Raw genomic sequence first — 15,439 nt, forward strand, 5'->3', positions numbered from 1 at the left:
GACGTTTTTAAATAATTCGGATCGGAAATAATCTGCGGGGATTTTTATTAAATGATTAGCTCTAACGATATTATACTATCCGTGTTCTTGAGACCAAAGTTTTGATTTCCCTGATTTATTTATTGCATTTTCTTTATACATCGAATCTGTTAAGTATAAATTTACAAGAAAAAGAGACAGCCATAACTATCATACGATATCACAACATTCAGTCTATCGAAATGCCAATTTGGTGCAGATTTAATATGCATCTTTAAAATAGTCAGTAAGCAGTAGTAGAGCTTCTCCTTTCCTCGGTCAAGATTAATTCTGAGGGCCAAAATGATCAGACTTGTTAACAAAATCGGAATTATTTTGATTGTAAATTAAACAACTTTTCTAATCAATTAAATATTAAATAATACAATAAATTCCTTACACCCGTAATCAAAATGGATCTCATAATGTTCATCACCATTCCCGCCTAATGGAGCATAGGGTACTGCATCGGTACACGAGAGAAAGAGGATCAGTCTTACGCTTCAGGTGCCATTCCAGGGACTATGAAGCATTATATTGTAAAAGCACAATGTCGAGCAAGTCCTGCATATTCCCTTCTGTAAAATGTTATTTATGTCTGTTGTAATATATTGATATTAACAGCTCCCTAGGGGGTTGAACCCAGTCCTTGTCTACAAAAAATTGGACAAACTCAAAACATTGTTAAAATTAGTTATGTTTATCCTCTTTTGTACCAGTATTAAATCTGGGCTTTAGACATGACGATGCGACTATGCGACGATGAATATTTATGCGCCAAATCCGATAGAATAAAATAATGTACCTGCAACTGACGGCCCGTGTGAACTGCAGGTCGAAAATGAAAAAGCTCAGTGCTAAAGGAAATTAGATACAATCAATGTTTTCTTACGCGTGGTAAAAATTAGAGCATTCGATTGTACGGCAAAGTTTCTCCAAAATGTCTGAAAACACGAATAAAAATGGTTTTAATAAAACGAGCTACTTTGAAACATCACAGGTAAACGATAACTACTTATTAGATCCTAGATATCCTTATTCAGGATTTTTACCATCGGCAGCCACCGAGAAACACTCATTTAGGGTTCTGTTTCTCTCACAGAACTGTTTTCTTCATCCGCCTGGAGACAGAGTAGTAGTCAAGACGAAAATACTTGTCCAAGGCTGCTATTCTGAACCCTCTCGCGGTTGTAGACAACGCTTTTATAGCGCGTATTTAATACGTAAATACGCATTCACCACGTCGCGAGAGCGTTCAGTATGGCAGCCAAGGGTTTCGGTTGTATTTCACAATCAGAGCTGTTTTATAATGAATTAATTTTTTTTATTGAATAATTTAAATTAGATTTTTATAAAAACGTGATAATGATAAAACATTCAAAACGTGACCCAATACAAAATGTTTAACATATCTGATATTTATCGTATCATGTTCACTATTACCGCCCATGGACATCTGTTTTCCTGAAAATGTAATAATTGAGATCGATAATTATTAAATGCGGAATATTATCGATTAATTGAACGAAAAAACAGTGTTCAACATTAGTTCGGATTAAGTGGTCAACAGTAGCATTCAGCAATATTAAAATCGTTAGGAACCCTCGCGTCTTGTTACTATAGTTCCTTCAGTGAATCTATTGGCATGTCCACGTTGGCGTTGATGTTGTTGCTGTCCTGTATGGGAGGATCCCACCAGGTGGGCAGGGTGAAGGTGTGGCAGCAGAACCTGAACTTTGATGCTGCAGACAACTGGACACCGAAACGCGCCCCATGTTCAGCAGATCGCATAGTCTATCCAAAAGATTTGAAGTTTCAAGTATGTTTCGAATGGTGGTCAACGCTACATCCTATCATTTATTTTATAAATTAAGCCGTTTTTACGTAGTTATAATCAGACACTTTACGTGTCCAGGTGGATGAATAATACAGTTCTGTGTGTGAAATAGAACCTGAACCCTGGACTAGCGTTTTCGACTCGATGGCTGCTCTCGGGCAAAAATCTTGAATAAGGAAATCGAGTGGGGATAAGTCCACCTCGTTGTCTAGCGTTTGTTTATTGTTCTTGAGGTCCTGAGTTCGATTTCTGGCAGGGTGGACGTGAAATATTTATTTTAACGGTTGTTTAAACCGCAGTATTTCATTGTTCCTGGACTAGCACCTAAAGCGTAAAACTGATCACCTTATCTTCGTATAACAGATGATCTATATACGCTGCACGTGGTGTTCCCATGCAGTGCTTTATACACCACAGGGTGCGGATGCGAAAATGATGATGTATATGGTTACCGTATCAGTAATAGCGCAGAAAGCTGCCATCTTTTGTTTACATGGTGACTTTAAAAAAAATATTTGATACAAAAAAATAATTAATATTTAAGGTGAAGTTACCGGAGGGCCCCCTCCAGCTGGGGGCACTAGTGCTCCCGTGGGATGGGGCCCTACTGATGCCCCGGAAAGGGGCGCTCCAGTTCCGGGGGCGGAGGCCCGCACCAAACTGTCCTGGGGAGGACATCCACTTCACCGACAAGATCCTTCAAGCGTAAGAATTCGATTTTGTATTGGTCTTAAATTACTACCCTAGTTGGTTAAAATGATTGTTAAAATATTTAATTTACGTAGTATTTTGTAGATTTTACATACTAAAAAACTCGTTTAAATACTAAAAAATAATCCGTAATTATTTTATAAATTCGCCGTAATCCAAATAGAAAATTATACAAAAAATATATTGAGATTCCTATATTGTCATTAATGAAATTTTAAGTATAATATTACGCAAGTGTAAATTATACAACATAGTACTTAGTAATTCAGAAATATCATTAAACCAGTAATGTGTATATATTAGTATTCAAATTAAATACTGATTTAAGTTACAAATTTTATTTATATTTATTTTTAAAAACAAAAAACCAGATAATCGTGACTGGTTAAATGGTCCTGGGGGAAGGGGAGGTCGCTATATCTTTTTTTTACTCGTAAGGGGTTGCGATTTCAAAATGGTTGACAAACATTGTTTTACCGAAACAAATTAGTTTTTTCTAATTGCCCATCTTCTTGGTAGACGTTTGATACCCTTTCATGAGTTCTTGCGCTCGATTTCCAATTAGGTCGTCAAGGTATTATATTGATGCGAAAATGTGTTTTTTTTACATTTTCTTGTTGCAACTAAGCGTGTTAATTGTGGAAGAGCGGGTTTCAAAGATCAGACCTTTGATTTAAGGTCCGCGATATCATTGAGGGACCACAGTCCGTCTCAAAAACAATTATGAATATTGGTAGTTGTATCTTTTCTGCAGTTGGGAGAGCCCACAAAGTTGGCGTAGCGACGGGGGGCTCCCGGGGGAGGGCGGACCGGCGGTGCCCCACCTGGAGCGTTTGCCCTGCGAGGAAGATGACGTCATCTTCCCGGAGGGCCACACCGTGGTGGTAGAGATGCCCAGCGAGCTACAGCGGGTCAAGGCCATCACGTACGAGGGACAGGTCTGACAATCCTCATTTAAAGGATACCAGCGAAATGACACGTTTGAATCTTTGTGTGTAAATATTGTATATGAGTACGTATCGGCAGTGTAGCAACTATCTGCTTTCTATACCATCCTTGACATAACAAGATTCCAGAAATTTTTGACGGAAACTCGTCACGTCAAATTTGACGTATCAACCTATAATCAATCTTAAATCAAGTTTGTACCACGCTTGGTTGCTACCTGGGTATTCACTTGTCGTTCGTAATGTTATTCTACCTTATATTTTTTACAGTCTGCATAACGTAATGGTTAAAACGACCTATAAAGTAATACAGACTACAATATTATAAACAAATAAATAAATCATTAAAATTGGCACACATTTTTAAAAATTTAATTTTTTTATTATTTATTAACCCTTACGAATTATTAAATTCATTTTACAAAAATAATACATAATTTTTCATTAATACTCTATTGTTGATAATTATATTTTTAACGCCCTTTGAAAAGTTTGTCTTTTTAGAGTCTTTTGTTTAGTTTTTTATTGTATAATTTCAGTCCCTGATTTATTAATCTTGATTGTCCTTGTCTTGTTTTGGCATATTGTTTGTGGTTTTGTTCTGATATTCTTGTATTATGTAAATGTTTATTACAATTTTTTTCCAGTTTTAGTTCTTTGTCTACAATAATATCAGTGGCCAACTTATGAATACATTTTATAGATTTTAATTGAAAAAATTATATTGTAAGTATCTCAATACTTATGTGTTGCCTTGGTCAACACATCCACTTTCCTTCAACATTCTCATCGTTGTTGAAATATCTGTTAATACAATATACCGGTGACATAAAATCGGCCAATTGTTGAATTTAATACATATTCACAACGCGACATCAGTGACTCAGTCATAGTTATAGGCATTATTGATTGAGGTGCTATTTTCATTTATTTATATTTTTTTGCACCCCAATGGGCCATAGAACTTCCCTAGGCTTGAGAAAAATCACATTTAATGTTTGTGATCTCACCAAGAATGAAATGTGGAACCCTCCCTAGATGAAGCAAACCTCTTAGCAATTACACAACGGGGACCTCCTTATATGACTGTATCTACGAGTATAATATATTATGTGAATTTTAATATAGTAAGAGTTCATTCAAATATTTACTTTTTGTGTCCATAGCAAAAAGTTTTAATATAAATCATACAAATAAGCTTGCTAATACAAGCAAAAATTGTATGTTTACTTGATTCACTGACAGACACGAACACAGTAATGTAGAATTTTAAACATTCGAACGCATGTGCATGTATTATATTGTTCAACGAGTAAAAAAAATGATAAAATACATTAGGTATATATTGTGCATTTGGATGATGGGTTTCAGGTCTTCAGCAATGAAGAGTGGCAGTCAATTGTGTCTAGAAAGAGATTGACTTTCTACCAGCAGGCAGATGGGCCGGAGCCCGCAGTAGTGATAGCGCCCCCTGAAGCCACAGGGCTCTGCCAGAGAAGGGCCCCCGAGCTATGTTCCTATGTGTTTTGTCCACCCCCACGCTGCCTGAACCCCGTCCGGCCCCTTCATCACTGTTGTGACATATGTGGTAAGTCATCATTTAAATATCATTTATTCGATTTCACATTGCTTTTTATTTATTGACCCAAATAAGGACTAAGTGTAGTAGAGTTATGACTTTTATTAAACAAACGATGCCACACTCCCCTACTTTACAAGGCATCTATCATGTTCTTGTAGTACTAGACGTCCACGGATGAAAGCTCAGTCTGCAGTTCACGTCTGAACTAGGAGACGCAGACCTGACTTAGGAGGACACACGGAAGCTGCCTAGAAAGATTTCGTGGACACCATACGCTCCACCTAGGGGTTGGACATGGATACATAGTGATTGGGTCTCCTGGCCTGTAGTAGTGCAAAAAAATACAAATCAACATCATTGCATAGATACCAAATTACCATTTTTTTAGATATGGTGCAATATATTTTAAAATGCGTAATTTACAAATTCACAGATGAAATTCGCGGTTGAAAATGAACCCAGAATAGGAATTGTAAGAAAAACTACAATAAAAACAAAGATAAAATTTTAATTTTTCTACATTTACACATAGCTATCTTCTTGCGCCTTATCAGGTGTCGCCAATGTTGGCAATCATTAGTAAAAAGGCCTCTCTATCTTGCGTTGCCCGGAACAACTCCTCCACACACCTCATTCCGGTCCAGTTTCTTATGTAGCAGCCAAGGCGTTTGCTTTCTGCTAGGTTCCTGTTGTCCCTCAGTCTCACCCTTTGGTTAGACAGATATAATATTTTACAGTTCTTTATACTTTTTACCAATTTCCTATTGCAATTAGCTCTCCTCAGGGCCTCTACATTGCTGACCAAATCTGTCCACGGTATAAGAAGCATTCTTCTGTGAAGCCATATCTCGAATGCCTCCAACAGGTTCATAGTGTGTAGTTTCCAAGTCCAGGTTTCTGAGCCGTACTACGGAACTGATCAAACATAGCACTTTATATTCTCTGCCTAAATTTTAAACTCAATTAACCAGGGCAGAATATCATTCTCACTTTGTTGAATATGCCATGAGCAATCTCGATCTTGTATTTCACCTCCACATTTAGGTTTACAGACTTTGATTATAATTATACTGCATAGGTGTTCGAATTGGTACACCATCTTCAGAAGTTCATGTCCTAGCCGTAAAGTAATGTTAGGAGAGTAGTCTGCCCTGCCGAATGCCACCCACATTGTCTTTTTCACCGACCGAAGTCATTTATAAGACATGAAGAATGGGATAAGAGTTTTTAAGAAACATTTATAAATTTCAAAATGGTTGACTCCAGTACCTACTTGTTTAAAAATATTTTAAGTCATGAAACAGAGAATAGAAAAAATAAAATAAGTTAAAATGAAGAAGAGCATAACCCTTCATGAAATAAATAACCAAAGTGTTTGCATACAAAGGTGCTGTGATAACTTTGGATCCAATGGTTTCTGGACAGCGGGAGCTGATCTCCGAGGCCATTCTGAGAGTCGGCGGGCGGGGACTGCGCTGGTGGGTGGGGAGGGTGCTGCAGGGGGGAATGCCGAAGGCGCAGCTGGTGCTGGCAGACGGAGAGGATTACGAGGGCAGCAGCTCCAGCCTGGCTCCGCTCCTAAGGAACTATTTACAGAAAGGTTTACACATCGCTTTTTTTAAAAATTTAATTTATTTATTGGCAATTCTTGATGGAATTCCATTGTGATGATGTAGTAACTTATATTTACATATAAGTTATTAATTTAAAAATACTCAGCACACTTCTATTTATTTATTTGACCAATTAGCGCTTTCACCCTCTAATGGGCATCTTAGTTAACACATTTCTTTATCGATGGATTGAATAAGGAATATGGCGATTATTTGGTAAACTTAGTGCCTAATTTCAATATTTTATTTTATCAACATGATTCAAATTGATAAGGATTCATGAGAAATTACTTATAACATAATTATTAAACTGCATATTAACTATTGCAGTAGCATATTATTTTTATAAAACAGAGAAAATTTAAACAAACTAACCACATTACAAAACAAAGCTTTAAAATTTATAATAAAAAAAAAACTAATACACTAGTATAAATTTAATATTAAATTAATTAAAAATACTAACACACTTGCATAAGAAAATAACATTTTGATATTTATGTACAAAAAAAAACCACAGAATTTTGGAAAATAAAAAATATCTATGCCAACATGAACATGATCACAATACCCGAGAAAAGATAAAAACCAGACTCCCATTTAGAAAAAAGGCAAAGTCACAAAATTAAATTTTATCTAAGACATTTTTGAAAAAAAAAAAATTATGAAAAATATGTACATTGTTATTATTAGAGCACACATAGGAATATTATGTTTATGTGTGTCCTATTTCAAGATTCAAAATATATATATTTAAAATCTGATTAGACAAGAAAATAATATGTAGTAAGTACCTACCTATACTCTATTTTTTAATATAGGGAATAGGTACTTTTTTCAAAAAACTATTCTCGTAAATCGCCTACTATAGGTACACCTAACTCAGATAATGAAGTCACAGGTATGCCATCACTGTGCTGTTACCATAATGTTGTCACCGTGAAAAAATATACTCAAAATATTGTTGATAAATTCATCTGGTCCATGAAGAAGTATAGAAATTGAAAAACTAACATTTTCAGGCGTTGCCTAGTATGTGGGTGAAATAATTCAATTAGATGAATCTCACCCGCATAAATAAAGGTTTCAGCTCTTTAACTTCACAAACATCAACAGATGAAGGAATTGAAGGAATATAGATGTTCAAATATGGGCAGAATGGTGAATGTTACACAGTGTGTAAAGTGGCCACTTAAACCAGCCATTGACAGGTCATAAGCCCTGTAGATGCCTAGACTTCTATATTACCTTCTCTTAAGTGTTCTTCATCTCTGTTGTAATATGTTAACTAAGTTGATATTTTGACTAATGCGGGGCCAAAATACAGAACCTGTCTATAAAGATTTAAATATTTTTTTTTTTTAAATAAATAAAACGTTTCCACGATTTATTGAATACTAATGGGAAATTCAGTCCTTCGAGCGTCAGTCAATCGGTCCTTCGGGCTTAAATTACCCAGCACTACAGGCCTCATCTGACAGACCACTTGTGTTAATTATTTTTGCGCTTAGATACTATTTGTGATAAACCCTTAACGAATTTTAAAAGTATGTTAAATTCAATGTAATATTTTTTGCAGTATCATTTCCTTTGTTGAAAATACTGCATTAACGATCGATAACCCCCAAATTAAAAATCGTGTTACACAATTATATTTTACTTTGGGATACTGTCTTATTAAAGAAATAACAAATATTATGGTATTGTAAAATATCCTTTGCCTGTTTGTAATGAATTAAACATCGACTTTACCTTTGTGTTGATATTATAATTTATTTATGGACATGTTTTGATTAGAATTGAAGCTACAGAGTCTGACCGAGCTGCATGTGGCGGGGATACCATGGCGAGGAGAGGGGGCCACCCCAGGGGGGTGGGAGGCAGTAGTCATGCTACTGGCTGTACTCTCAGCACTTGCTGCGGTTCTGCTTTACTATTATCCTTTACGTCGTTCTTTCGGGTAATTCTATTTTAAATATTCAAACTATTTTTTTATATGACAATCTCGAGACATGGGATTTTAATACAATGAGCTATTATTATAAATTTGCGCTTTCAGGCCATTCAGTTTTGCTCGTTTTGACAACCGATCTAGAGAGGGCAGTTTGGTGCTCGGTATATCACAACTATCCCTTGACAAAGCATTCGATAATCCCATGTACGCCGCTACAACGAGCTACAAGAAAGAAGTGAGTCTGTTTTGTTTTAATTTTTAATCTATCGATTGTCCAGCTCATGTTTAAAAAAAAAATTGCAATCTTTATAAAATCGGAAAGCAAGCTTCCTAGAACTGGCATCTATTATGTTACATCATAATAGATGCCAGTTCAGTTCAGATGCTATATAACATCATATCATAGTTTTCGGAATGAATTAAATAAATTACTATTGCAGGAGATGAAAACTCCAGATCATCTAGAAGACCTCCAAGTGATGGAAACTAATCCAGAAACAGATGAACTTACCGAAGAAGAAGATTTGCAGGAAGAAACAGTATTTGAAGAATAATCATTCACACGGTTTTATGAGGACAGAAAAAAAGCAAAAAAAACTGAAGACGACTTTATTAAAAATGAAAATAACAATTAGGAGTTTGTTATTTATAATGACCATAATATTGAATGTTTGTTTTTCATTTGTCTGCAACATTAAAATGATAAAGTAAAAACAACAAAACATATTTTGAGTTCCACAAAGTATAAGCTGGTTGGCCATTTTGAAGTATTACGTCAAAGGTAAACTTATGGGAAACTAAATTTATCATTATAGTATTAGGAATCTTCTTTCTGAGAGGTTCTGGAGCTTTTGGCGGGAGCAGAAGTAGATGTAGTAGATGATTCAGTCTTGGTTTCCACGACGGAGACTCTCTTGCTGCTGCGTATGGAAGATGCCTTCCTCATGGCAGACCCAGTGGCACTGGCGGTGGAGGCTGTTTTCTGCAGCTGTAATATTTCGTCGGCCACAGCTGCTTCCTCTCCGGGCTCTATAGCCTGTGCCAGGATGCACTCGATCACAGAACGGGCCAATTCCAAGACCAGGTCTTCGTCAGCATCTTCTAATTGTTCTAATTGATAAAAAATAGAAATATCAAAGTCAGTTTAAGTATACAAGGTTTATTTAAATCATTGTTATGGGGCGAGGCCAAACCAGAGATGGCTTTTAATGAGAAAAAATTGCATTGCACTCTTATAAAAAAAAACATCTAGAATTAGAAAAAAAAGATAGATGAAATTGAATGGAGAAATTTTATTGGATTGTCACTCTTATTTACGAGTATGTCGCATGAAATCAAACTTGAACATAAATTGACAAGGTCTGAAAAGACACACATTCTATGTTAACCAATTTTCTGTTTTGGTGTAAATCCAACTAGCTTCCAAAATATTAGTAGTAGACCACACCTGAGTTAGGGATTTTATACGATGTACAAAAACAAGTTTTTCTTAGGTTGATCTATCAACAATACCTCACACGACTCAACGTCCACCCGGCTCTGATGTTCATCTCTGACTAAATTTTAAAAGACAAAGTTTGCGATCGACAGAAAATGATTATTCACTAGGTTCACTCCATACAAATTAATACGAAAATTGTGAAAGGTAAAACAAATAAAAATTAAGAATGTTTAAGTAAATGACAGAACAAATACACATACACACATATTTTTTTATTGGCCATAATGTTTTTCATATTATTATCTTCAGTATTAAGGAAAAATTTTAATATTTGTGTCCCCAGGATAAGCATTTTCAGCATTTCCGCCCATATTGAAGTATGATTATCTGTGTTGACATATTACAAAAATAACAGTTTGTATATAGTAAACTTTACTTCTTTTTCTTTGCGTGCATATTTTTTAATACTTTGGTTATGCCCACAGTTTGGTTTGTTGGACTATTTTGCGCCTTTATAATATTTTAATAATCTGGTTAATATATTTTTTTATCGAGTTAGGATTAGTTTCCTGACCTTGGACAGCGAGGGCCAGTGTCTCAGAATCCAACTTCTGTCTCGTCACCTCGGGATGGAGCTCCAACAGAGAGGCCACGGCTGCGTCGATGAGCTGCGACTGGCGCGGACTCGCTCCCTTCTCCACCAACTCCACTACCGTACTCTGGAGGGCCTCCTGTTTCTCCTCCCGAGTGAAGGTATGCGCTGCGGACGTTTTGGCCAGCGCCTCTTCTTGTCTCTTGGTTATTTGGATGAGGGGACTTATTTCTCCGAGCAGCAACTGCGATGTACAAATTTAATAGGAGTCTGAAATTATTTAATATCTAACAGAAATAAGAAGTGTTGCATTAATAGAAAAATACTTAAAATATCATGGGTATACAGAGTTTTTTAAGCACACACGGACTTGTTTATTTTCGTAATGTACGCTTAAAAAGATAAGTCTATGAACCGTGTATACTGCCGGTGACAACGTACGGATTAGAAACCATGTCTTTAAAATAGTAAAGTAGTAAGAAACTAAAATGCACGCAACGATCCATGAAAAGACAGATGCTTGGTAAATGTCTAAGAGACAGAATAAGAAATGAAGAAATAAGGCGCCGAACCTGAGTCATGGATCGTACAGCAAAATTAAAATGACAGTGGGCGGGACACTTAGCGAGGCAAAATGATGGCAAGTGAATACCTAGAATAATAAAGTGGAGACCGAGGGCACACAATAGAAGTGTTGGAAGGCCACAGAAAAGATGGGTCGATGACACTGCCTCGATAGCCGGTAAAACATGGATAATGAAAGGGGGTGATAGGAAGGAATGGAGACGTTTGGAAAAGGTCTTTATCAAGCAGTGGAGAGAATTAGGCTGACGAAGACAGAGTTTGCCATAAAAGGAATAAATCAATAAAAGAATACAATTAAGAAAAGAAAGATAGAGATAAATTTGGACATTTTATGCGGGGTGAGAAGTACAAAATAGTCCGTACCATATTGCAAGGAAAAAAATAAGGAAAACGCAGTGTAGAAAGATGACGTATCTCCTGGCTAAAAAACTTAAAGAGACTGGGGTTCCACTGTAGCTTCGAATCATTATTTAGAGCAGCTGCAGACAAAATAAAACTTGCCACGATGATAGCCAACCTCCTTTGTGGAGTGGCATCACAAGAAGAAGAAGGAATGAGATGTGTATATTATAAAAATAAGTATCAAATATTTACATTTTCTTTGATAATTTGCCTGAGGACATCGGAGATGCAGCGCTTGCAGTGGTCAGCTCGGATAATGTTATCTTCAGTATTACAAGAAAGAGACAGCTTCTTCAAAATTTTATTGGTTGCTTCTGTTACATTTAATTTACTAAAAAATAAATAACCCAGCATTAATGATTCATAGAATATACTGTAATTTTCATGTGATCTCCATTAATAAACTATTTAAAAATGTGGAGGTGACAGGCAATTTTTTTTTCACCAATCTACATTCGGTCTTAGACAGTAAGTAGGTTTTTTTAAAAATGGTTTTCTTTACTAAGAGAGAGGAAATATCAGGTGACATCTAACATCTATTTTATTTAAATTGGTAGGCTATCTACATATTCGGCAAATCTGGGACGCAAAACTGATCTAGACACCTAACATCTCCACTCAGGCACATCTAGTAAGCTGCTGGCTAGACAATGAGGAAGTTCAGAGCATTCAAGTATTTATCCAAATTCCCGTAGCACTGAACTTTCTCATTGATGTTGTTACTGAGCCTTTGCCGATACACCACACTGAATTTCCTAATCTCGTCTTTTACTAGAGACACTAGTTGGTACTAGCGCGCTTCGGCGTTCCTGGTAAACCAGGGGGCATTCGCTATCGCCCGCAATATTTTTTTTCAAAAGCGTTGTAGTATTTCAATATTTGAGTTACTCCCTGTGCCCCACAATTGTATTTAGTAGGTCTATTGTAGTCGAAATGTAAATATAACGAGTAAAGGTTATCAAGAAAAGTTACCCGATCACTAAATATGGTAGAACATTAGCTATTTCATCCAACAGACACCGATCCTTGTTAATATCTGCCAATATTTCAAGTCCTGACTCGTTCAAGCACTGTGCCAGAGTGGTCGCAATCAGACTAGAATCAGAATACAACACAAATCAATCAACAGATTTTACCTCAGTTGGTAAAATAAATGTATAAAGTAAATGCATTTGAAATAAATTTCTGGTTCGATTTTCCAAATGCATAAATGCACACCTGCATATTGTAATATATATTAATACTAAATTATTTACTTAGTAGACGGAAGGTAGGCACACCTGCATATTGTAATATATATTAATACTAAATTATTTACTTAGTAGACGGAAGGTAGGAGGGGGGAGATACCCTCTCACTGATCGGAGCTGTCGTAGCGGGGGATGCAGAAGCAGCGGCAGGAATGCCAGTTTGTGTACAGAGGGGTTTTAGTTTAAGACGGTGAATCTCAGACTTTAGGTCCTGCAATCAATAATATAACTTATCATAAATTAAACATAGTTAAACTGGATGAATTTGGAGTTGTACACACACACACACACACACACACACATAATATTGCTTCACAGGTGTCCTATAAAAGAACTGTTTATTTGTCTTACGAAGAAATCCTTAATTCAGGGTATCGTTGACGGTGACTTTTATAAAATGATTTCATATTGAAAGAACTTATAATAATATATAGTATGGTTACTTTCAATGTTTGGCTCAAACGCATTAATTGCGTTCGATGACGATCACCTGTGATTGTTTCACTCGGTTTTAATAGCTCATAATACACTACACCGAGCTAGTCCCACCAAATCTAGAGTATGACCTTAGAGCTGTGAATATTCGGTTTGGCCATCAACATGGAAGCGTAGATGGGAAATCCCCATGATTTTCTGCGCTTGGGGTTATCACAATAGACCCATCCCTTCTGTCTTCGCCTTTCAAGCAACGGTTCACAAGCAAACAAACACCGTTCAACATCTCTCGGTTTCAATGCGTACGGCATCCAATTTCCTTGCTTCTGAATCATTCCCATGGTTTTGAGGCATTTTGAAATTGTTTGTCGAGTCAGGTCCCGACTGGCTAGGAATTTCCTGTGTTAAGGTGGAACTTTTATTGTTACATGTGTTTTAATTATTAAATTATGCTTAAACAATTTAATTCAATAATGATGATATTTAAAAATGAAAAAAAAATAATCGAAAAGTAAATCAATAACAATAAAAATTGAAGCATTATATAATTTGCAAAATATACCAATAATAACATTATTTTTAATAAATACAAATATTAATGATTATAAAAATAGAAACAAGTATAAATTACAAGATATAATAAAAAATACAAAGATATTTGAAAATTAAAAACAGGCACAATATTTAGTCAAAGAAACAATTTACAGGACAAAAGAAGGTCTACTTTTTATCCACTCGCTCGCCATCTTCTTATATGCATTGTAACTGACAGACATGTTTATGTCAAGGTCCAACATGCTAAAAACCCTGGGGCCCAATACTGTAAAATGTCTCTGAAAAAAGGCAGTTCTGCCTTGAGGTACCCTAAAGTTTTTGCTCGTTTCAGATCTTGTTTAAATATTTTGTTAGGTTTTATTCTTTATTGAAATCAAGAAGTTCGTTAGAACCGCCCTGCCATAAAGCTATTCGACAGTTTTAGCATTATTATCAATAAATTTTTTTGGAGAATGGCCAATGGCTTAAAAATTGACCAGTTGAAATATATTTATATCTCTGTGATTTCCTGTACCCCATAGTGGAATCATATGACATAGTTTGGATTTAACGTAGGCTTCAAACGTTAATGTCTTTTATTTCATCGGTAAGTATTTAATTTTTAAAAATTAAATATACTACATAATAATGCTATTTTATCAAGCAGAATATTTATATAATTTTAAAAACTCCTTAGGGTTATATAAGCACATACGGTCAAGTCAAGTTATGTTTCGTCCGGTTAGTAGTCATCATGTACTTTTTTAATATTGATTTAAATTTTGTCTCCGATACAATTTTTCAAGTAGACAGGTAGGTCATACTATTATTGAGTGTCCCGAATTTGTCCTTGCTTTTTTGATGTGGTGGTGTTGTCGCTATCTGGTATTATATTTGTATATTACGTCACCATTTTTGATTACCTTTATGTCATCGTCTTTTATGTTTCCCATAGCAATTTTTGTCACATATTGTACATCATGTTTATTCATACAGTTCCTTCGCAGGGGTCAAGTAGGCTAAGTTGTTTAGTAGTTTAATGATTTTTTTATACCTCAATCTGTTGCTTCTGTTCCTTGCGAAGTCTCTTAAGCCGAACTATATCTTGGCGATACTCCTGTTCTGTTCGCCCTCCCAACATGTCCTTGATAGTTTTTGAAGACTGGAAGCATTATGTGATTTAGAATTAGAAAGGATCGAATCGAAGTAGCACTGAAGATGAGTCTCCTTTTCAGAGCTTAGTTATGAATAGAACAATCTAGTGCGGTTAGTTTTTTGAAAGTAAAGAATTTAAGGTCATGAATAGCTCATTGCACTTTGTAAATTAATTTTATTAATTATTTTAAAGTAATTATCTTCCGACATGTTATGGCCGATCCACTTACAGCTTTGGTCAGAGCTTCAGCTTGAAGAGCGGATGCCATTCTCAGTTTCTGAGTGTGTTGCTGAAGGACGGTGCAGTAGTTCTGTTCCAGATCTATTTCTCTTCGCTAAAACAATGGAAATATACCAAATAACTATCGATGCCTAGTAATATC

The 15,439-nt window shown here is 35.8% G+C and overlaps 2 protein-coding genes across 2 annotated transcripts in view; one reads left to right on the forward strand and one right to left on the reverse strand.

Annotated features, from left to right (window-relative positions):
• The first annotated feature begins 1,521 nt into the window (after positions 1-1,521).
• Amnionless (amnion associated transmembrane protein) lies at positions 1,522-9,384 on the forward strand. Its single transcript, XM_088228963.1, has 8 exons — positions 1,522-1,837; positions 2,400-2,560; positions 3,321-3,504; positions 4,885-5,101; positions 6,483-6,695; positions 8,506-8,668; positions 8,768-8,897; positions 9,103-9,384. The coding sequence occupies exons 1-8, from the start codon at positions 1,664-1,666 to the stop codon at positions 9,214-9,216; spliced, it is 1,356 nt and encodes a 451-aa protein (XP_088085089.1). The 5' UTR covers positions 1,522-1,663; the 3' UTR covers positions 9,217-9,384.
• Positions 9,259-15,439, reverse strand: part of LOC148280090 (cilia- and flagella-associated protein 44) — a 49,980-nt gene continuing 43,799 nt past the window's right edge. The window contains exons 31-37 of the mRNA XM_088228962.1: positions 15,287-15,391; positions 14,956-15,063; positions 13,001-13,143; positions 12,655-12,777; positions 11,875-12,013; positions 10,678-10,939; positions 9,259-9,772 (exon numbers count right to left, since the gene is read on the reverse strand). Of these exons, the coding sequence (XP_088085088.1) occupies positions 9,480-9,772; positions 10,678-10,939; positions 11,875-12,013; positions 12,655-12,777; positions 13,001-13,143; positions 14,956-15,063; positions 15,287-15,391 (1,173 nt within the window). The 3' untranslated portion in view covers positions 9,259-9,479. The remainder of the gene's footprint in view (positions 9,773-10,677; positions 10,940-11,874; positions 12,014-12,654; positions 12,778-13,000; positions 13,144-14,955; positions 15,064-15,286; positions 15,392-15,439) is intronic.

This window comes from Micrasema longulum, unplaced genomic scaffold (assembly GCF_059751315.1).
Source record: "Micrasema longulum isolate JH-2025_06_02 unplaced genomic scaffold, ASM5975131v1 h1tg000617l, whole genome shotgun sequence".
Taxonomy (NCBI): Eukaryota; Metazoa; Arthropoda; class Insecta; order Trichoptera; family Brachycentridae; genus Micrasema; species Micrasema longulum.

Bases quoted from the DNA above. Each gene is read 5' to 3' on its own strand.
- Amnionless (XM_088228963.1), top strand. From the start codon at position 1,664: ATGTCCACGTTGGCGTTGATGTTGTTGCTGTCCTGTATGGGAGGATCC. The intron at 1,838-2,399 runs GTATGTTTCGAA...TTAATATTTAAG, and splicing joins CAAAAGATTTGAAGTTTCAA to GTGAAGTTACCGGAGGGCCC. The intron at 8,669-8,767 runs GTAATTCTATTT...TTGCGCTTTCAG, and splicing joins CCTTTACGTCGTTCTTTCGG to GCCATTCAGTTTTGCTCGTT.